Here is a 23,336-nt window from a genome sequence, read left to right as displayed (position 1 = left end):
ATGTCAAAGTTCGGCAAACTGCAGAAATCACAGCGCCCTCTAGTGTACGGGATATGCTCAGTCAGAAATTGCTGCGTTGTGCTGCCAGTGCCACTCATGTTGATGAGAATGATGAGGCAGGTAACCGGTAACTACCAGGGATTAATCAAACTGATTGAAAACGGGAATTGTTTTTAATTTTTTTTTTTTTTTAATTTTAAAAACATTCGGTCTTTATTTAAATAAAGCAAATTGCTTTCCCCACCACCTCCCAGAAAACTCGTAAGTCATGCAGTAAAAAAACAAAAAAAAACACATGAGAGTGTATTTAGCCAAAGGAAACATTTGGGCCTTGAAAAAGGTGAGAACTGATGGGGCTTTATTAAGCAATACATTTGCAAGCAACACTAAGTATATGAAGATTAAGGGCAACTCTATCTAAAACTAATCATAAACTATGTTACATTATGCTTTGGAATTTATCATATTTTTCTGCATACAATAAATGGTTGTTTAAACAAACAAACTCAAAAGAGATATAAAACCATTATGAGTGGACAGAAGTGAAATATCTCCAATTGTTTCTTAACATTCAGTGCCGCCATTCACAAATCATGGTATTGTTGTTTTTTTGTTTTTTTTTAGATGTTTTATTTTTCCTGCCAGGCATAACACATTAGCAGTGTTATGAAAAGAAGCAGCAGGTGGTTCCTGTCAGTAAAGTGTCTCCTGATTGCTGTTGTGGTTGAGTTGACACAAGTCGAGGTTGTGTTAATGCAGTGAGTGTTGTAAGTGCGTTTATGGCCATTGACCAGTGGTGATGGCCACTTCAGCCTTTTCAGTGTGAGTGATGAGGATTCTCGCGCTCTCCTCCTCCACGGCTCCACGCTGGTGATTATGCAGACATGTGCACAGCAGATCACACACACTTTGATGTGTGTGATGATAAATTAATTAGGATGCGCACACGGGTGCGCAGCTGTAACTTAATCTTTGTGAGTTTATCGATTTTCCACCGCCTGCATGGGTTCGTATCATATGTGTGAGCTTCACAGTGGATCTCCGTGTGTTCTCCTTACACACACGGAGACCAGGGAGTGGTAGCTGGATGGGTTCCAGTTGTATCACTTCAACTGATCCTGGAAATTGCATTTATTACACACTCTCTCTCCCCCTTATCTCATATCCAGAGAGTTGCTCTGCATGTTACCTCCTCTGTCTCTGAGATTCATCAACCCTATTGTGAAGGATTTTGTTCTTGTACCTCTTTAAAATGACTACAGCTTTTCAATTCTGGCACCATATCATCTATTTCGTGTGGCCAGTTTGAGCCAACTGTGAGAATCTTAACAATATCCATTTATCTATGTTTTCATGCATGTTTATTTAATCAGACTGGCATAAGATGTATGTATATTAAGTGTCCATTGAAAATAGTAGAAAATAAATATTGTGGTTATATTGTGGAATCTTTTTCAGCTTTTCAGTGGTTTATAAGGGGCAGTCAGCTTTTTGTAACAAACTAAAAATTTACTGTTTGCAAGTTTGTTTTGTCTTGTTGTCTTTGAGGAATGAGGGTCTCATGGAAATCATTTTGTATGGATATGAAATTGGTGAGATAATGTAACCATGGTGAAAATACACACAGTGACCCCCCCCCCCCCAGTGTTCACCTGGTCACCCAGCAAAAAATAATTTTGATTAAAATAAATAAATAAATAAATGTTGCAGCTCAGTTTTGATTAAAGCTGGTTACTTGAGGTTGATCACTATGGGTTTAATACCAGAGAAAGCCCTCTGACCTTCAGCACACCTAGCACCGTAAACTTCTGGAGGCTGTTTTATTGGACGAACGCCCTTCTGCTGCGGCGCTGTCGCTTCTCGAGGTGTCCTACATAACTGGTGTGGAAAACATTCTCACAGGTTCACACCAGTCACACGGGGCAGAGCGGGAACCATGAGAAAGAGCTGGAAAGAGCAGGAATAGAAGTAGACTGTGAGGGTCTGCTTCAGTCATTCCCCCTGGCTGTGTGCTTCCTCCTCACCTCATTTCTTTTCCCATGAACTGAGTCTCCTCCTCCTCCTCGTCCACCTCCTTCCCTTCAACCGCAATTGCCTACATTTCCACTTTTTCCTTTCCTCCTCATTCTCTTCCTCCTCATTCTCTTCCTCCTCCTCTCCCTCCTCTCTAATCTCTCCGTGCTCACCTCCCTCCCCGCGTCCACCCCTCTCGCCTCACAGCGGATTAGGGCGGTTTACAGCCTCGTCGATGCTAATCGGGTTTATCCAGAGCGAGCACGATCATTGGGCTATCAGTAATTATTTGCGCTGATATTAGCTCGCTGGGATATCGTGGCCTGGCAAAATTCTCAACCCCACGTTGCTGCCGCCGATCACACATATGGTTGTCTCAACGACACGGCGCCACACACGACAGCTTGGCAAGCAGCTTCTTGTCTTTTGTTTCGCCACACAAACACCCATCTGTCGTGGGAACAAATGCATCTTGTTGTTATTGTTTTTTTTCCAGGCTTAATCCTCTGAGATAATGTCGCAAATGTGATTAGAGAAACTGTCACGTTTCCGCTAATGTAAAAAGGAATTCATTTTTCTGGTTTACATCAAAACATCAGGGCACACAGCTACAGTTGCAAGGAATTTTGAGCTAAAGGTTCAATATTCTGGTAATGGCACTCATTCATAATAGCATAGAGTAGAGGAAACCACATGCTGCAGCCTGGAATTAACTTTGCCCTCACTTCTCCAGAAGTCCCTAATGAAATATATATTTTTCCTATTGGAAAAACATACTATTTAATAGACTTGATTGCATTTTGGTTACATATCATGTCATCTGTCAGATTTGACTTGTTGGCTCTGTTCTCATTCTCTCACAGAACCCCACAGAATAAATATTTCTTCAACTTCAGGAGGCATATAATATATTCAAATGAACTGTATTCATGCAGTCATGTCGTTCTGTCACACAAATATTGTGAGAGGTTTTGCAAAATGCCTGCTTCTTCCCCCGGGGATTGATTGCAGGTACTCCACGCCTCAATGCACGAGACTGAGCAAAATAAGCAAGCGCTGTTATAATATGGGGCCTCACTTTGCGTCTCAACATTCCTCTTCTTCAGCCTTGATCAGTTCAATCAGTCCAAGCGGCTCATTACTGACATCTGAAACACCACAATTGAAAAATGGATGGACACTTAGCAACCACACATGGCGGGCCGCCGAAGATAAAGGAAACACAAGCCTCCGATGTATTAAAGGAGAGAAGAGACGGACGGACCAGGAAATCAGGTTTGCAACGTCCAGTCTGCAGTCCGGCAACGGTGTTGGATTGCACCAGAGGAGAGCAGCAGCAGCGAGGCAGTTCAGTTCAGTGTTGATATGTGGTGCTTCCATGTGAACCTCTTACTGGGAGCCTCACTTTGGGTTGGTGCAAGGACGAGATGTGTCAGAGAGTGCGAGGGTATACAGTAGCTCCATTTGTAGGTGATTGAGCTTTGACGGGCCACTGCATCACTAAAAAATTAAAGAAGAAGAAGAGATGGAGAGATGGAAAAAAGGAGGAGGTGAATGAGAGAGGAGTGGAGTGGACGAAGAGGTTTTATTACGTAATCTAATATAAGTAGCTGTTTTTCTTCTATAAAACCTCAGCTGCCCTCTACGAGACTGCTGTCCTCATCAGTCTAAAAGCACTGAGTGAGTCACGCTCACACACACACACACACACACATGCACACACACACTCACAAACGGGCGCGTACACACACCGGTGTAGTGACTCAGCCAGATCTGCTATAGACGCTCACCTCAGTGATGAATAATGCAACGGGGAGAGGCATATAAACTGCTCACATGACATGCAGACCGAGTGGAAACTCGGACATATGGATGATCGTCACCGCACTAACACACACACTCTCGCATGGCGGTGGTGGCATCTCTCAGTGAGCTGGCGGGCAGCTGGACCATGGGGGCTGATAAACAGAGGGATTGTACTTTGACACCGCCGCTTTCCTTTGTGTGGATGCAGCCCAGCGAACAGAAGGTGTGCGGTGTGGTGGGGAGAAGTGACTTCAAGCAGCGAGGCTTCTGGTAACTTCTCCCCCTCACTGTCTGCAGTTAAAGGAACGCATCAACAGCAGCATCGCATCAAGCTCACAGCCAACTAGGGCGAAGAAACGAAGAAAAAAAACAATGAAAAAGAAGGAAAAATAACATTGCTTCATCTGAAGCAAAAAAAACAAAAAACAAGCCTGCACAGCCATCACTCAGTCAGCACTTTGTCTGTTTATGCGGTGAGACTGCAAACATGCTGAGATAAATGCTTAATGTACAAATTTTACATTTTGCACGATTTTGTCAGCTGATGACATTTTGGGACACCCTCCCCTCCACCACCACCACCGGCAGCAGGGCCCCATGGCCTATATGACCCAAATTTAAATGGTAAACAAAAAAGCCCTTGTGGTGAAAATATGAAGGACCCCTCTGAGGCATCGCTGTCCACAAAAACATTTTTGCTGGGCACATGTTTGGGCTGATACGGCCTTCAGCCACCCCAGGCTCCCCAGCCATATACCTCTTCCCCCTCCCTCCATACCATCCTCTTGTTCTGCACGGGTCCCTCTTAATTTGTTGTCATATCCTTTTCTAGAGCCTACAGTCCAGGGATGGCTTCTGAATGTGTTCTAAAATCTGACTGAGGGGCCAGAGCAGGAACAGATGGATGGAGTGTTTTGGTAACCCAAAAATATATCATGGGATATATATAAAATGTGCTCTAGTGTCTATTGAAAATGAACAAAAGCGCTATAACAAAATATCTGTCTTTGAAGCCCCATGGTATTTAGCTCTTTATTGAAATGACTCTTAAAACAAAGAAAAAACATTGGATGCAATACAGCTATTTTATTAATTACTGACCCACTATTAATATAATTTCTTCAAGTTCAGCGGGATGGATTAAAAAGTTTAAGAGGCAGCGTATGGCCCCCGGGCCTAAATTTGCCCACCCCTGCTATAGTCATATGACTTGAGGGACTTGAGTTTTGTTGTGCAAACAAAGCACGATGGCAAAACTGTCCAAAGGCACAAAGCACATTCACTGGCCGCTTCTGGCTTCCTCATTTCTTTTCTTTCATTTTTTTTCTCCAACAGGAGAAACAGTTTACTTTTTGCATTTCACAGTCCAGATTGCTGGCGTCTTGAAGTAGCAGTTTTACTGTTGCAAAGTTTTGGAAGTTGGCCCACCCTGACAAGAAAACAGGATTAGACACGCCTGCTCTCTCATTGTCCCCGTTGGGTTCATGACAGATTAAATGCACTGACACATTTAGGCAAACGACAAAATGGTCAGTGGCTGCACTTGTGCCCTTGAGTCTCATCGCAGGTTAATCCAGCTCTGCCACTTACCTTATGAGGGTCCACCAAGAGATCACACATTAGCCGCAAGGTGAAAGCCCCCTTGAAATCCTTCTTTTGTTACAGCAGTCTGTTGTGACTGTGAAGTGTGTCTCTATCTGTCTGTCTGTCTGTCTGTCTGTCTGTTTATTTATCTATGAATCAATTTATGAATATTCTGGGGTAGGTGACTAGTAAATAAGTAAGTATTACTTAGTAGTTCTTTTTAATAAGTTTTAATTTTTTCCAAGTTGTAAAGTAATTTCTTGTTTCTGCGTGTGCTGACGGCCTATTTACTATGTTGCTATTCACACCGAAACCTAACTTAAAAACATCGTGGGGATGTTTTGAGGTACGTGCGGGGGGGAAAAAAGAGACAACCAAGACGCCCCCTGCCTGCCAGAGACGTCTCATCACCAATAATAATACTTCCCTACTAAAGAGTTCCTTTGCAGTATTGTGTCCTCGCTCGCAGTGACTCTGTGCGAATCTTCGCCGCAAGCGTCTCCGGTAAAGCACCGACTCATCCGCTTGGCCAGCCTCCAGCCGGTGCGGGACAGAAAGGAGTGGCAGTGCATCCAGAGGGAGGAGGAGGTGGAGAAGGAGGAGGAGAAAGAGGAGAAAGAGGAAGAGAGGCGCTGCTGCGCCTTTAAGCTCCATTCAACTCAATCAGGGGGGAGTCGCGCTGTTGCTGCTGTTGCCGGATCATTGTTTTGTGTCTGTTGTGCTCATCGCTGCGGATCGAGCCTGTTTTTCCCCCCTCCTCCTCCTCCTCAGCCTTAAGGATGACCGCGTCCCGGCTTGGTGCGTGTGCAAGAGCATAGAAGGGCTGCAACCATGAGACTCCGCTGGACTGTTTTCGCGTCGCATTTGATTTTGTTGCTGCCACTCGCAGGTAAGAAACAGAGTCCAACCTCCTGCCGTGTCAATTTCATATTTTTTTTTTTTTTCAAGTGTTTCACCTGACTCAGCGTGACCTCCGATGTTCTTCATTAATATCTACACAACCCAAGGGGTGTTGGATGTGTCTGTGTGATCACATCAAACTTTAGGTGCGATGAAGTGTTTACTTCCACCCAGTAGAATCGAAAAGGTTTCACCGTGTTAGCGACTCTGTGTTGGGTGGTTCTGCTCTTGTTGATTCCCTCCAATAGCTCCTAGATGTAAACACGCTGCACGGACTTTTCCTTTGTCAACATGATCGCTTTCAAAAAAAAAAAAAAGAAAGAGAGAAAGAGATATTTAACGGTGCAGCCTGCCCGGATCTCATTTGCATAGCTGAGCGTCAATACGCGATGGAGATGCCTTCGGGCAACAGGTGTGTGTGTGTGTGTGTGTGTGTGTGTGTGTGTGTGTGTGTGTGTGTGTGTGTGTGTGTGTGTGTTCCGACCACTGTTTAAGCACCATTAATTATTCATATCAAAGAAAAAGAAAGAAAGAGAAGCGCCCGGTGCGTGCGCAATAGCGCACGGCACCACATCCTTCAAGTCAAACACAGCCTGCAGCACCTCGACGTGGTTGAGACACTGAGAGCTTTTTCTCAGCCCATACACGGTCCTGACCGCTGCGATGAAAGCCTCGCTCTGTGTTTACTCACGCAACCGCCGCAGGTTCCGTGCGAAACGTTCCTCTCTTTTTTTTTTCACCCTTTTCTTTTTTTATTACTCAAAGATCAGATCACAACATCTCTGGCACCGCAGCCAGTGAGCAGGCAGGTCGTCGGAGTCGCCGTGCGAGAACACGGATATTGATGTTCTTTTTGAGCGGTGATTGGTTGGCTGGTTGGTGGTTTGGCGCTATTTGCATCCACATGCCTCTCCTTCTTGGATCCTCGGCCTGGCCCTCAGGGCACAACAGTCACATGAAAATCCCGTTCTTGAAACTGAGCCTATCATGTGCAAATCTGTCTCCTCCCACAGTCCAATGAAAGAAAAAAAAGACAAAAAGAAAGCGAAGTTGGGAGATGCAGCCGGAGGGGAAATGTTAGTTTGTTTTACTCATCTCGGTGGAGTTTTAAGGGTTTTAATGCTCGATTAGGCCGCTTTCAGTTATTGATTCTGCAAGTGGGCCACGGTGGTTTGATAGCACTCTGCTTTAAGGGGGGCTGAGTGCCATTTGTGATCAGCCTATTTAACCATCACATTATGTTTTAGATCTCCCGTGCTCATTAATCAATTGGTCAATTGGACGCAAATCATCTTTGGACTCTCTTCTTTAAGCAACAATCTTTTGTGAGGCTTTTCTTAGTTGTTGCCTGCTTTCGTAACTTCTCCATAATCCGTGGCTGCAGCCTTTAAGTAGCATTTATCTATTATGTTTTGATAATTTTATTATTTTAAAATGTTCCTGTTTTTTTTGTCTTTTCTACTTGAGTCCAAAAGAGCCCTGCACATTAATTTCCATTGTGTAAGCTGTTTGTTTCTGCACAAATAGCTTTAGAAAACCCTATCGCAGGAGGTCTTAAAAGAAGTCTGAAACCCCTCAATGCTTTAAAGGTCTAGTGTGAAAAAATGGCCTGATTTATGATTTTAACATTGGTAAAAGCCTAATATACTGCCCGGAAATATATTCATAAAAGTGTATACTAACAGTACAATACAATTAATTTGGTTTTCCTTCCCTTGGAACAGTTCTTATCTATATATAAGAATATCCATATTGCAAGGGTTTCCTCCCAGTTAGATGACATCTTGCACTGCCATTTTTCTAAGGAAGTCTGGTGTGGACAATCCAGTCCCCTGACAGCATGTTTCGTATTTAGCGTAATTGCTTGTGTCCTTAAATAAACCAATGAAGAAGAAGGTGGACAAGGTATGAAGATTGTCTACAAAGGCCACCGTAGTTCACTGGCAAGCTCAGGAGAGGGAGAGCACTGCAGCCTAAAATGTGACCACTAGATGGCCGAATTTTAATCACTGTACCTTTAATGTTCCATCAGTCAAAGCGGACTTTAATGCTCTCTTAAAGGTTTTGGCTCCATTAAACTGACTTCACGGACTTTTCAAAATCAAAACTCAATTCTTTCGCACTGCCTGACACCTGTTTCAGCCTGGTGTAAGCCAGTCATCAGCCCCGGCGGGCCGCACGTAGTTGTGCCCAAGAGGGGGAAGTTGGAGCTGCGATGCCACGACAACAGCACCGTGTCTGGAGCGGCGACCAGGCTGCGGTGGCTGTGGGAGAAGGCTCGCCGGCTGGAGGGAGGCGTGGAGGAGGACGGCGTGGCTCTCGTCCGGGTGTCTTCGGCGCTGCCGTACCACATGGGTCGCTACATTTGCGTCAATAACGTCACCCGGGAACACAGCTCCATATTTGTCTACGTGAAAGGTGGGTTTTCCGAAGTGAGGAGGACAAGGAGGAGGCAATGTGGACTTACATTGTTGTGGGAAAATCAAAAGTCCGTGCAATCCATAATGTGTTGCGTATTTCAATCAAGCTTGAAGGTACAGATTCAACATATCATGAAATGGTCTGTAAAAGATCAGAACGATGAGTTGGCTATGGTGTGTTTCAAAGAAAAGGAAAAATAAAAGTTTTACCTTATTTGGTATCAGTTTTACAACCGTTTAATAGCAGGACAAGGGATTCAAGGTTTGGCAGTCAAACAGGAGGCACTTTTGGCAAGCTCTATTCTAAGAGCCTGTTGCTGGGCAGATTATGAGACAGATGTAGAGAATAACAGGAGACATGACGTATTAACCGTGCAGGTGAAATAGATAAATTGCTTTAACAGCATAGAGCACCGAGGGGCAATAAAACAGAACCTTTCTGCTCAGACCCTCAGGGTGCGTTCCAGCGCGCCATGGTGGACAACATACTGGTCCGCCAGGGCGAGAACTGCACCATCCCCTGCATGGTGACCGACCCCGAGGTCACCCTGATGGCACTCAGGACATGCGACGGTCGACCTTTGCCCTCCAGCCTGAGCTACCACGCCGACCTCCAGCGTGGCGTCGTCATCAGTAACGTGAGGAAGGAGTTCGAGGGCTGTTACGTGTGCGTCGGGCAGCTCGGCGGGGAGGAAGTGACCTCAAACCAGTACACCGTGGACGTGCGGCTCGGTAAGTGGGGGAGGCCACGGAGTGGCTGAGTCAGGTGTCGTTGGTCTGGCTAGTTTAGATGATAATGAAGGTGGAGGCATTAAGGAAGGGGGTGCATTACTTTAAAAGTTTAACAATTAAAAAGAAAAGGTTCAGATCCAAAGGGCCCAAGTTGAAATAGCATGCCAGTAATGAAGATTTTGCTTTGAGCATAAATGCGGTTGCTAATTAGCAAGACGTGACCTTGAAATAAGAGGAAAGATTCGAAATGTGTCAGTTATAACAAGTGAGGCTGTCTAGACAAAGAGTAAAGTTGCCCGTATTGTGCAAACAGAGCGAAATACCGGATTCAAGGACGCTGTAGGACTGATGTGCTCAATCTTTTTTAACAGGCCGAGCAGGATGTGTTTACAACTCGGATTTGGCGCTGGGCTCATGCCAGTACCGTATTTGTTGAAAGAGAACTAAGAGGGTGCCATTTCATTGTGAGTCAGAATTAGCCTTGTTTGCCATTTGGGGAGTGTCGCATGCGATCTTTTCCGATGGTGCTGTATGGGAAAACGTTTTTTCTTTGACATGATTAGCTAGCCAACCTCACACCTCTTTGTTTGAAGTGGGAAACCTGAAAACTCTAATCTATAGAAAATTTGAAAATATAGTACATAGGAATGAGCTGTCTAAACCAACAGCTGCTTTAATGATGTGTGATTGATAGATGAATGATATGCATAAACAAGGCTAAGTGAGTCTACACAGAGCAGAGGCGGTTTTAGCGAAATGCTAATGAGGGCACGCAAGCGTGCTTAAAATGACAATGCTCATATTGGAACCGCTGTGTGTTATCATGCTTATTAGTAGAAATCACACATTAGAGCTGAGGTTGATGGGAAGTTTGTTTGCTCAGACTAAATAGAAATAATGGATAAGAGATCCTGGAGATCCATCAAAGACTTGTTGAGATTTTTGTCCAAGGTTAGACAAAAAATGGGGTGGATAGACGATCTTCTTGACTACATATTGGATCAAAATGCACCCTAGCAAGAAAAAGTGCAAAGAAAGTAACTTATCACGGATGCGCTTTGGACAGAGAGTTTTATTTAATGGTGTTTGATGAGTTGTTTATAGAGAAACACACCATCATTTCAGCGTTTGGTAAGGAAACCCATCGCATTTCTAATCATCATCCTGCATCAGCATTTCCACTCTGGTCTGCAGCTGTAATAGTGGAAACAGAGGGAAGCTGGGAGGAGCCTGAGTGATGGAGACTGGGAGGGAGAGGGAGGGAGCGAGCGAGTGAGTGAGGGAGGGAGGGACGAAGGGAGGGAGAGAGGGATCAGGGACTCGTCCTTTGAAACGGTGCATGACGGACGTGTTTGGGGGTAAACAGAATTACGGCAGTTTTTGTGAAACGCAGCCGCGCTGTTACTTCAGCGGGCGGGAATTTAGCTTCCGGCTCGATCCTCATGTGCAAATACTGCGCTTGTGTACATTATACCTCAGAATTTCCAGTCGCTACTTTGACAAAAACTCACACACTGTGTGTAAAAACAAAACAAAAAGAAAGCATCCTAGCACCAAACGCAGCATTAGTGAAGTTGTGATGAGATTACCGAGGGAGGAGCAATGTTGTGTTCACATAGAGAATTATCATGTAGATTTTTTTTTTCACATGGTAAAACCTTGTGAAAAAACCTTGTGTCTAACTTTAACTTTATCGTTATGTAGTTTTTGGCCCATAAATACCCTGCAGGTAGTCCTGTGCTGTGAGCGTATTAGGTTCTTTGTCAGTGGAAATGCGGCAGAATAAAATGCAAAAATGTGCTAAGTCCGTATGCAGAAGAGTTTAGTAATCACGATCAACCACCAGTTACAATAATGTTGCTTTTGATCTTTCCATCCAGTGCCTGAGCTGCCTCCAGCAGTGACGCTGTCCCAGAAAGGTAATGTCATCCTGAGGGAGGGAGAGCAGTTCGCTGTGACCTGCAGCTCCAACAACGTAAACCCGGACTTCAATCTCAAGTGGGATTTTCCTGCTACAGTGGTAAGATTGACACAGGGATTAATGTGCTGATTCTCCTTTTCTTTCCATTGCGAGGTGATGCTGCGTAAACATGCTGTGTTATATAGGACAACGTTCCTCCACTGAAACGGTTCGGGGGCAGCAGCATAACCAGCAATAGGCCTCGGGCACTGTGCGGCTCACTCATACACTGACCCGTTTTTCTATGTTTGAGCAAAATGCATTATTTATTATCGATTTTTAATTCGTTAGAACTCAATAGAAATCAATTTGTTGTTGATTTTTTAATGATCGTTTAATTTGTCATTTTGTAAAAACTGCTGAAACAAATTGAAAGAAGACATAAATGAGCCTTTGTCTGTTTAAGGGTGGGACTTAGTCTCCCCTTTAACAGACACTGTGCAAGCCAAACAAACTGTTTATTCTACTTTCAAGTCCTTTTCTCTGGGAAAAGATGACCCATCCAGTTTTGCACTGGCCCACCCTAAACACAATTAGTGCCTACGCCTCAGCTCCAGGGCCTGTGTAATGTTAACAGAACGGTTTTATTGGTTCCAGTGACCAATTGCATAGCCTTAATAAACCTGAATTCATGTCAAATGACCCTTTGACAGCAACATAACTGCCACGTTTACATCTCTCAATGCCTCGCAGCATCCAAGTGAGTCCCAAACGTCACACATTTTGGCCGGCTCCCGTGGCTACCACCGCGGCACCACGCTCACGATCCCAGCAGTCACACAGTCCGACTCAGGCTCCTACCGCTGCTCTGTCACCAATGAGAGGGGCAGCAGTGCCGCAGCGTTGTATCTGGATGTTCGCGGTGAGTTGCAGCTGTAAAAACAGCAGCAGTAGAAAACACTGCACCAGCGGGAGCTGACAAAAGGACAACAGCACTTGACTTACAGTTTAAGTCTGACAGGATTACTCAAGCCTTTAACATTTGTATTTGCATATTATGCAAATAAAGAATAGCTCAAAGAGAAAAATATTGAGGCTTTTTACTGTTGCAAAGGTCAGACATCTTTACTAGTCAAGACATGAGGAGCCCTCCAAACACAAGAATGTTGTAAAGACCACACAGCTATTCACACCTGCCCAGTTGACTTACTCCATTCATTCCTTCAAAGCTTGTATTACACCTGGCTTCTTACCAAGAATGCTACTCTTCAACAGTTTTTCATGTGTCTTAAAAGACATTTCATTCCAAGCGGCAAGTTTGCTGCTGCAAGTTGCTCGTAAAAAGACGACAAAGAAGAAACACAAGAAGCGACTCTGTTATGCCTCCTCCTTACCAACATTTCCTACGGGCTATTTCCCGCATTGATAGGAAATATGATTCTATCTAAAAGATATGATTCTATCAAAAATGCCAGTTTAGGCTCAGGCTGTGAAGAGAATTTGATTAGCTGCAGATATTTATTTATCTGCTAACCTGCAATGTTCACACTAAATAACAGCTCAAACTTGTTGGCTTCTTCACAGCTGTATGTTTGTGTTGCCCTCTAGAGCAGGGATTCATAACCGTGTTGGGAGATCCAAGTCCAGTCCAGGCGGACGTCAAAGAGGGCGAGAGCCTGAGCCTCAGGGCCGAATTCGATGCCTACCCCGAGCCCAACGACCTATCCTGGTCTTACGACGGCAAGCGGCTCCTGAACACCACGGAGCACGTCATCACGGTTCACCGTCACAAGTACAGGTACGGCCGCGTAACGGGTCGGAGAGCACCGCCCGCACGCTAACACTTTCTAAAACTCAAGCATTGTCTTGTACAGGTACATCAGCGAGCTCAGGCTGGTGAGGGTCCTCAGCACAGAGGGCGGGATCTACACCTTCTCGGCCAATCACGACGACGCGTCCGTCGACCATGTCTTCCACGTGTACGTCAGCAGTGAGTAGCTGCAGAGTTTCCCACTTTCCGGTAGTGGAATAAAAATCCCGGGGTAGCTAACGGCCCACCTCCACCCCTGCAAGGCAAACCGGTCATCATCGCCCAGGAGGGGCCTGTCGACGGACAGGTGCGGTGCATCGCCGCTGGTTACCCCGTCCCTAAAATCAGCTGGTTCTTCTGCGAGCTGCCCCACACAAGGTACAACTGCATTACAGGAAATAACATGCTTTTTTTCTGTATTTATTTTATATTAGATTGCTTTGAATGAGAGACACTGATGATAGTATGCAGCTTCTGTACAGTTGTACAAAAGCCAGAAACATTGGACATGTCAACTGCTTTGTATCTAGGTTAAACTTTCTTTTTATATTGTTTTTATTGTTTCCTGTTTCCTGTTTTTCATTTGTTTGCGGAGACATATAAGAAGTCAAAAACGGACTATAGAGCCAAGAGAAATTGAGAATTAGTAGTTGTTTTTCCAACTCAGCTGTTGCTTTGAACCCACTGTGTCAGATCACCGAGAACTGTGACATTCAGCTGTGCAAATGCTTTCGTTACGGCTGGGCCATCATTCTGAGGTGCTTGTCTTGTTATATTTGTGAGCATTTGGGAGCTTGTGGCTGTGAGGGTTTTAGTAAAGGCTGCAACTGAGGAGTGTGACCCCAGATTATTGGCTTATTGCATTAATGTTTGTCCGTCTCGAGATAAAAAAGCAAGCAAAACAAGATTATTAGAGATGAGAGATGTTCTTGGCTTCATAGGTTCGACAGGCAATGTTATTTTCCAGGGAAGAATTAGAGCGACAGGTGACAGAATATCACAAAATAAATCCAGTCCGTCCAGTCACTGCTCACCGAATTACCGACACTCACGTCCGTGAACCTGCTTTGCCGCGCAAAGAGGAAAATGTAATTGTGCAAACCCCTCCACAGGTGCTCCCACCTGCCCAACGCCACCCAGTGGGACGCCACTGAAGCTGCCACGGTGACCGAGTCCGCCTTCGGCCGGAGGGAGGTGGAGAGCCGCCTGAACGTGAGCTCCAAGGAGCACGGCCACTACCACACCCTGGAGTGCGTGGCCAGCACGGAGGGAGAAGAGGCCTTCACGCTCTTCTCCATCAGCGGTACAGAAACGTCCTGTGTGTTTGTGTGTTTGTTTGTGCGTGTGTGTGTGTGCCAGGTGTGTGGTTACTGGGTGCAGATTGACTCAGATTAGACCATACTGACTCAGCAGGAGGAGATTATATGGTATAGTCTGGCTAATCCCCAACACAAACAAACACCACTGCTGCAGCTGTCTCTCCTAATGCGTGCCAGCGGGGTTTGGGTTGATGAGGTTGCTGCATGGGGGGGGGAACAAATACTTTGTTACTGTATTTACTCTAAATTGATTTTTCAGGTATCTGTACTTTACTTGAGCATTTCTTTTCAAGTAATTATTAATCATTATTTAACATATATGTTTAGTTATCATATTTATATTTAGTTCAATATAAAACTGGATCATATTTCAGAGGGAGATTATTTTAGAGAACATCAGCTCTGGGGTCACTGTCCAGTACATTTTCAGTACAGAGAAAAATATAAATGAAGAAAATAACATTGGTTGTTCTTATTAAAAGTGCAAACATCAAATAATGGCTCCCTGGTCAGAACCATTAGTGATTACAATTTGGTTGTGCTGCAGTTGAAAAAGAAAAAAACGACAGTGTTGAGTAGCAAAACTTTTAAAAACGATCCAGATTAGTATCCAGATTAGTTCAATCCAGATTAATCTGTCACAATGTTTTCCTTTTTGCAAAATTATCAACGCATGTATTGTTTAATCAATGGCAAAAACAAAACATTTTTACTTTTTGACTCAAGTATATTTCAGAACTTGTACTTTCTTACTTGAACTGAGTAAAGGAGTTAAATCAGTATTTTATAAGCAGTTTTTACACAAGCATACATTTACCTGAATCTGGAATGTGAATACTTTTGCCACCTCTGGTGGGGTGGCATCTGTTTTGTGCATGCGTCAGTGTGTCTCACATGTTTCCACGCTCACTTTGTCACCTCACAGAACGAGTCATTCCCCACAAACTCTTCACGCCCCTCCTGATCGGCATGGTGGCCACCGGCGCCGTCCTCAGCCTCTTCCTGGTGGTGCTGCTCTATAAATACATGCAGGTGAGACTCCAGACAACCGCAATAAAGCAACCGATGGTTTATGCCGAGTGGATTCATTTCCATAAATATCTCCTGGGCATCATAAATCTATAGCCAACCATCCCGCGTGTCACACCCAAATTGGGTTGGAAGATTCGGGGGGGGGGGGGGAGTCTCTGTTCCGTCGGGCGCATCTTTCATGGCTGATGCGCAGTTTGCGTCACAGGGAAATAAATTGAATCGATAGTTTCTGGGAGGGTTGAGGGTGAAAAAAAAGGCAGCCCCCAGCTCTTTAGACGTGACGCATCTCCGCATGGAGACAGAGACGGAGCAGTTTTCTTCCTCGGTAATGATAGTCAGCTGATGAGAGCGGCGGCACGTCCTTTGAATCGATGTGAAAGCGCCCTAATGAATTTGAAGCTCGTCAGTCGAGCGTTTGGAGTGCCGACGTGCTACAGTTAAAGGCTTTTTGATAAGGAGGGAGATCAATGAGCACCCCCACACCCACCCTCCCACCCCGACAGCACGTCACCCTCGTCGCTATGGGATGAGTCAGACGCCTCAAGTGCACGCCGGCGTGTGGCATCTCAGTGGGATCATCATCATCATCATATGATTGCCAAGGCCAAAGAGCATGGAGTGATCCCAGAAGTGAAAGGGGACGAGGACGAGGACGTTGCATCAGCACCTCATGGGCAACATTAGAGAGGTTGATTCGTCTTCACTTATCTCTCCAAACAGAAGCCCAAGTTCCAGATACAGTGGAAGGTGATCGAGAGCATCCACGGAAACAACTACATATACATTGACCCCACGCAGCTGCCGTACGACTCCAAGTGGGAGTTCCCCCGACAGAAACTACGTTTCGGTACGAGAGCAACCCTGACTTTGTGTCCTGCTGTAAAGACTTGTGCATTGCTGTCACTGCAAGGTTATTTTCTGCACTAACAAAAAAGAGCCAGTTTGTGCCAATATGCCCATGTTTTTAAACGCAAGTTTGGAAAACAATGATGTTGAAACATCACATCACGTCACAAGTTTGTAAAATGAATCATGAATTCATGGGAAAACAACTCTAGATAAAATAAGGCGGGGATTTTTACGTTTTCATATGTTTTCCTGCAGGAAAGACTCTGGGCTCCGGAGCGTTTGGGAAGGTGGTGAGGGCCACGGCGTACGGACTCTGCTCGGCAGACACTGTGACTACAGTTGCTGTGAAGATGCTTAAACGTAAGTAAGGCTTCCTCTCCTACGTCCTTAATTCAATACTGCAGTGAGTTACACACTGCTCGGTGTGTGCCCAATCAATAAAGGAGCCCTTGCTTTTACTTGTTTTTCCGTCTGAGGAGATCAAATATTTAGCATTTGTCAAGGCCCTTCTGCATCAGCGTCTTTGGCAGTCAGAACCCAGAGGCACGTTTGTCTCAGCAAACACGCTTCGTATAAAATGGAACTTCAGTCAAACTTTCCGGCCTTATAGACTGTTTTCTTTTTTACATCATTGAGAGAGCTCAAATTAATTTCCCATATTTCTGTGAATCACTCTCTTTTTGGGGGATTAAAAACCCAAAGCCGCCAAACAAGCAACAACCATCCAGTGGCAAGTTGCTGCCAGCAATGCTGGTGACGATGCCGGGAGGATGGATTTAATGTCTAGACACCTTTAATATGTGCATAGCAAAATGATGTGACCTGCACTGCACCTCAGGTGCTCAGCACAGGAACGTAGATACAGTGTCAGACTGCCTGCAGGATTTGCGTCTAACACGCATTTCCTTTTATTTTTATTTTTCTGTTGCTGGCATTGACAAACTCATGCAGTACCTAATGATCAATAAGATAAAGTGCAGCATTTAATTGTGCATATGGTATCATGGAAATCTCACAAGTGTTGCTAACTGTGTTGCTAACTGAAGATGAAGCAGACGGCTGTAAATAAATATCCAACTATAATAAAGAACATAATAATATAAATGTAAATAATAATAACGGTGTGATTGCAGCTAATGCTCACTCCACGGAGAAGGAGGCTTTGATGTCGGAGCTGAAGGTTCTTACTTACCTGGGGAACCACGTGAACATCGTCAACCTCCTGGGGGCCTGCACCATCGGAGGTACGTGGAGCCCATCTGCCCTCCACTCCTACAAGTTGTTCCAGTGAGAAGATGTGTTTGAATTACGGGCGCACAATCAAAATGCAAATGTGTGTTTGTGATGCTCAGTGTGTCCTGACTGATTTCCCAGCATTGATGCCCTGAACTGCCAATACTGGGCAGTTATCCAAAATCTGGTTGAAAATTTACACTATTGATCACTTTTTTTCACTAGCTCTCTGCATTGATCAAAAAATAGATTTTATGACTGTTGTCATGTAGGCTAAATCATTGAATCCCCTCACAGATCTTCTTGCTGCTGTCCAGGCATGGAAATGACTCATTTAAACTAACCAACATACAAATTCTTCAATATGTTCAGACTGAAGGACATTGATATCTCAGGCAGCGCTGCAAGCATCCTATATTAACAATCAACGAATATATAAACTCTTATATTACCATATCATTGGAAATATTGTCTTTATCTTATTTTTATTGTTATAATAACATTTCATTTGGCAGAAACCCACAGTTTCCCTCTCTTTTCTCTCTTTTTTTTTTTTTAAATCTCCTCCTTCATCTTTCCAGGTCCAATCCTGGTGATCACAGAGTACTGTTGCTATGGCGATCTCCTCAACTTCCTGCGCAAAAAAAGAGAATCTTTTCTAAATTCCCAGTGTGGCGAAGGTTACTACTGCAACGTCTCCAACCAGATAAAGCCCGCGAGGTGTGTTCACCTTGCCTGTGTCTCTTTGAACCGACGTTTGCGAGGGCAAAAAACGGCTTGTCAACATCGGATGGTCTTTGTTGTGTGTGTAGCAGCAGCAGCAACAGCAGCAGCAGCAGCGGCAGAGAGGAGGCTGGCACAGGATACATGCCCATGCGGCCCTCTGAGAAAGAAAAGTCATCCCAGTCAGGTGGAGGGTCTATCACTCTTCCTAACTCAAAGTCTGTGAAAAGAAGCCTATATTTCACTCACTAACAAGTGTGAAACCTTTCATGTCTGAAACAATGTGTGACCAGATGACATTGATGAGCTCTCCTTGGACGCCGAGGACCTCCTCAGCTTCTCCTACCAGGTGGCCAAAGGAATGGAGTACATCACTTCCAAGAACGTAGGGCGTTTTACAGTCTGTGCTCTTATATGCTTTATTTATGCTCGCTTTAGTTATGGAGTGGTTACGGAGGAGATTTAAAGTGCTGCTGCTGCCGATAGTTCGTAAATCACCCCGTGGCTTAGGGCCAGCGCACAGTACTCAGCTGTAAGCTAACCCCCCCACCCCAACCTCCCACACACACACACATTCAATTCACCCAGTTGCTTTGAGCAGCATACAAAGGCATAACTTCATCTTCTTGCACTTAAATTTATGAAATAATGTAATGTGTTTCAGTTTGTGTAATTATTTGCTTATTACCCAGAAATCAAATTTAAACTTCTACTGCTACTTCTAGTCGTTCTCTGTCATTATGTTAAATGCACTGGTAATTGCGCTTTGGCGTTCTGTGGCTAACGATCAGTTTTTTTAATCGCTTTTTCCTGTTTGAGAATGCATGCTGTGAGTCAGTGAGTGCTCATTTCAAAGTTTTGTGTGTGTGCGTGTGTGTGTGTGTGTGTGTGTGTGCGTGTGCACAGTGCATCCACCGAGACCTCGCAGCCAGAAACATTCTGTTGACTCACGGCAGGGTGGCTAAGATCTGTGACTTTGGGTTGGCACGAGACATCACAACAGATGCCAGCTATGTGCTACGGGGCAATGTGAGTCTTGACTACTCCTCAACCCTTCTACCCTCTCATTCTCCCATTCGAGTAAACAACGCGGTTGTCTTTTTTGTTGACAGATAACAGTGTTATCATCGTGTAATCATTGCAAGTGGTCAGGATAGATAGATAGAGAGATAGATAGAGAGATAGATAGATAGAGAGATAGAGAGATAGTGTTATAATTAAGATTTCTCTCTGCTGCAGGCACGTCTACCTGTGAAGTGGATGTCTCCCGAGAGTATTTTCGACTGCGTCTACACCTTTGAGAGTGACGTGTGGTCCTACGGGATCCTGCTTTGGGAAATCTTCTCCCTGGGTAACATTTCCAGTTAAATCCGTGATGCCCCGCCTGCTTTTGTAATGTCTTTTTTTCCGTCCATTTGTGCCGAGTGCTGTCGTATTAGGCACCACGTGACCCACTGGCTGAATGAAGCCTGCGTTTCATATTGAATTACTGACGCTGGAGAAACAGACACCATGATGATGTGAATTTTTGCCCTATGACATAAACGCAGTAGTGCTGAATGATGGTGAAAGTTGTGTGTCTGCGTTGCAGGAAACAGTCCGTACCCGGGGGTGCAGGTGGGCTCGGACTTTTACAGGATGATTCAGGAGGGTCATAGGATGAACAGGCCCGAGTTGGCCTCGACTGAAATGTAGGTGCACTCTTGTCAGTGAGAGACCGCAGTACTGAAAATTACAACAATAACTGTTTAAAGTTATAAACTGATTCAGAAATTTGCAAAAGTGCTTCCAGAAGTCACAATTTGCAGTGGTACAGTTTGGTCTGATGCAGAATGAGATTGTTTATGGTTGGGAGTTTGCTCCGCACTCCTCACCAGTGAACGTCTTTGCCTCTGCAGGTACAACATAATGCTGTCTTGCTGGAGCCACGACCCTTTGAAAAGGCCTCCATTCAGGAAACTGGTGGAAAGGACCGAGCTGCTGCTGTCAGAAAATACCAAGAATGTGAGTGAGTCATCAATATGACCAGGATGACAACATTGCTGCATGACAAAGAGAGGGCCATAGGCATTAAGGGGTAATTGACATATTCTTCGGCTACTTTGAAGCTTTTCACAGGTGGATACCGTTTGCTCTGACTGGCACATTGTGCCAAAAGCTAAATCTATTTTATTATGATTGTCATTAATGCATCAATCCATCCATCTTTTATACCAGCTTCCTCTTTCACTCAGGTGTTATTAATACAATTATTTATTAACATACAACTATTATTATTATCATCATCATCAAGTATTGCTTTATAAAATACTAGAACATGTGACGCCCGATGGTATCACCACTATCTTTTAGCTCAACAAATCTATTAAAACATATGACAGATGACTGATAGATTCGAGCACAGAGACTAGAGCCACTATTAGACATTTATCACAGAAAAACATTTCGATGAAGACAGTTCATAGATCAGGTCTAATCCCTGAGATAATCTCTTTATCACAATGTTGACGAAAAGAAACCAAATTCAGTAGAATTTCGCTTTGTTTCTCTTTTCAGGTCTACCTGAGACTGAGCAACAATTTGGGTCACCCAGAGCAGCAGAGGGCGCCATCACGGAGGCTGAGCTCAGTCTGCAGCACCACGGCACCAACACAGCCTCTACTTCAAAACACAGCTGACGTTTTCCTCGACTATGTCTGAGACACAAAACTGTACCGGAGCCAAACACGCTCTAAACTAGGCCTTTTTTCTTTTGCAATACTATACTTTTGCACACACACACACACACACACACACACACACACACACACACACACACACACACACACACACACACAGTAAATAATATACAAACCTGCAGTGGACAGTAGTGGAGTCTCAGCATCGACATCTGTCCCATCTCTCCTCAGTGTATTGATCATTCTGGTAGGTGTGGCCGGTGCTCGTCCATTAATACAAAGCAGAGTTCTGCACCGGCTGTCAGTCACGTACAACATCAGCCATCAGCAGCAGGACTAGCCTTAGGAAAATGCTTCTGTGAAAAGAAACACTGGAAAGCAGCAACAGTGCTGTGACAGAAAGGACAGCATCTCCGCCTCCTCTGATATTTCTTCATTTTTATGGGACCTTATTTCTCTTGCATTTTCCAGACTGTATATTGATACCATTGTCCTATCTCCGTGTTCAAGAAAGGCTCAACAGTTATACAGCTTAGCATAAAGACGCATACTATGGTCTACCTTGGTCAGACCAATGGTGAAAAAGTTTAATTTTTTTTTGAAAATAACATGGTTGTGTGTATTATGTTTGTTGGGTGGGAGCAGTGAGAATTTCACAATCTGCGCTGGCTGCTAATTTGAAATGAATTCACTCCTCATTTTCTACTTTCATCCGGACAACGAATACTGAAGATGTTCCGGGGGCATGTATTGAGTTACTGTTTGTCAACATGAATACAGAATTTTTGTGTCGGAATAATATTTGGCAGGCTTATTAGAGCGTCAACAGCATCACTGTGGTCACATTAAACACATTAAAATGGGTATACTGAAACGATGTCATAAAGCTGGTTCATACTGGCCTTAAACGTCTCTCGGGGGACTATTGCTACCCAGCCAGTGCAGGGCGACGTTCACCTAATAACTACAACAAAAACAAGACAGTACTTGATGTATGGGAAAACTTCCTGTCCTCATGTGCTTTAAAGCTTTCCTGTTGCTGTACGTGTGTAGGAATTAGCTCAGTACAGTTAACAGAACCAATGTGGCTGTGTGTTCACAACCTAGCATGGGCGAGGTGTGTGCCCTTTACTTTTTCAGTTTGTTTGTTTGTCCAATATGTATGCAATGTAAATACAATAGTCACGTGCCTTTGGAGTCGTTTTCGAAAATGTGGTTTGCATTTGACTGTAATGCAGGTTTAGTTTGGAGGAGCAGAGGGAGGAGACAATCTGTGTTTTGGTTTAAAGGATATTGTGGTTTTGATACAGTTAAGTTGTTATAATAATAATAAAGGAAAGTACCTTTGAAGGTAGAACTCAAAGGAGCGCGTCTGTCAATATGAGCTGTTTCGGTTAATTTTGCACACAACGACATCAAGTGGTTACATTTCAGTTTGCAGTGTCTTTCACTCTCCCTCCCCCTCCCGCACTTGCCAGTGAACTATGGTGGCCTGCTCACCCAAACCTGGATACATTTTCCACCTTCTTCATCAATGGTTAATTTGAGCAGTCACCCTAATTACGAAATGTGCTATATTTACCAATATAAAAATCATAAATCAAGCTAAATATTACATGCTGGACCTTTTTTGGGTGTAGGAGTTTCCATGAATTGCCTCTAGTAAATTTTTTTTTACATTTTCTAGAAATTTCACTCTGAAGTTGAACTATTTGCGAGTAGTGTAACATTGTGCAAGATGACGAGTTTAAAGAGGACGGTGCTGGATCACCGTGTTGCTTATCCCCTGGCTGCCATGAAGAGTCAACTTGGACACTGCCGGTCGGACAACAACATGCCTTCTTAAAAAGAAGAGTTGAAGCTCAGGCGCTATCCATTAACATCAGCACAATGATTAAAAACTGTGTAGCCACTGGAGCAGGAAACAAGACTTCAGCAGAGATGTGTCACAGAGAATATCTGAAACAGTTTTTATTTTCAAATTGATCAAGAGGGGGGTGGGGCAGGGGGGTAGAGTAATAACAAACATTTTTGCTTCAAAATATCAATGATGATTATTATTACATTTGACTTTGGGGTAGATAAAGGAGCACAGTTCAAGAGCAAAAGAGGGGGTATACATACTGTACATACAGTACAGGTAAGCATAGCACTGTTTTACACTGAATACTGGTGTTTATTTTTATTTCTTTTTTTTGTCGTGTGTATGTGTACAGCTTCACACTGGGATTCAGGGGTTCAAAAAACCAAAATGGCGTGGTGGAAAAGTGAAGTGGTTGTACGTAAGGGGTGGGGGGGTGGGGGGGGGGGGGGGCTCACTGTTTTACCTATGACTTC

General features: G+C 44.3%; 1 protein-coding gene across 3 annotated transcripts; it reads left to right on the top strand.

Moving 5' to 3' along the window:
- Nucleotides 1-6,017: 6,017 nt before the first annotated feature.
- kitb (KIT proto-oncogene, receptor tyrosine kinase b) lies at nucleotides 6,018-22,362 on the top strand. 3 transcript variants are annotated; one of them, XR_012927314.1, is made up of 21 exons: nucleotides 6,018-6,292; nucleotides 8,446-8,721; nucleotides 9,171-9,455; nucleotides 11,336-11,475; nucleotides 12,109-12,277; nucleotides 12,964-13,153; nucleotides 13,230-13,345; nucleotides 13,429-13,543; nucleotides 14,278-14,468; nucleotides 15,410-15,516; nucleotides 16,237-16,363; nucleotides 16,621-16,725; nucleotides 17,499-17,609; nucleotides 18,180-18,318; nucleotides 18,411-18,508; nucleotides 18,615-18,706; nucleotides 19,228-19,350; nucleotides 19,561-19,672; nucleotides 19,913-20,012; nucleotides 20,220-20,398; nucleotides 20,878-21,016. XR_012927314.1 is itself a non-coding variant. In XM_076031408.1 (21 exons), the coding sequence occupies exons 1-21, from the start codon at nucleotides 6,235-6,237 to the stop codon at nucleotides 21,019-21,021; spliced, it is 2,901 nt and encodes a 966-aa protein (XP_075887523.1). In that variant the 5' UTR covers nucleotides 6,019-6,234; the 3' UTR covers nucleotides 21,022-22,362. The 3 variants fall into 3 exon arrangements, 2 of the variants coding, with proteins under 2 accessions (XP_075887523.1, XP_075887514.1); XM_076031408.1 differs by having other exon boundaries at nucleotides 6,019-6,292; nucleotides 18,414-18,508; nucleotides 20,220-20,325; nucleotides 20,878-22,362; XM_076031399.1 differs by having other exon boundaries at nucleotides 6,022-6,292; nucleotides 20,220-20,325; nucleotides 20,878-22,362.
- The last annotated feature ends 974 nt before the right edge of the window (nucleotides 22,363-23,336 follow it).

The sequence above is a fragment of the Nelusetta ayraudi genome, unplaced genomic scaffold, assembly GCF_046127955.1.
Source record: "Nelusetta ayraudi isolate G7.1 ecotype Tasmania unplaced genomic scaffold, CSIRO-AGI_Nayr_v1 ptg000004l, whole genome shotgun sequence".
In the NCBI taxonomy this organism is placed as follows: domain Eukaryota; kingdom Metazoa; phylum Chordata; class Actinopteri; order Tetraodontiformes; family Monacanthidae; genus Nelusetta; species Nelusetta ayraudi.
The sequence above is the reverse complement of the archived record's forward strand: the minus strand, read 5'-3'. Positions and strand labels throughout refer to the sequence as shown.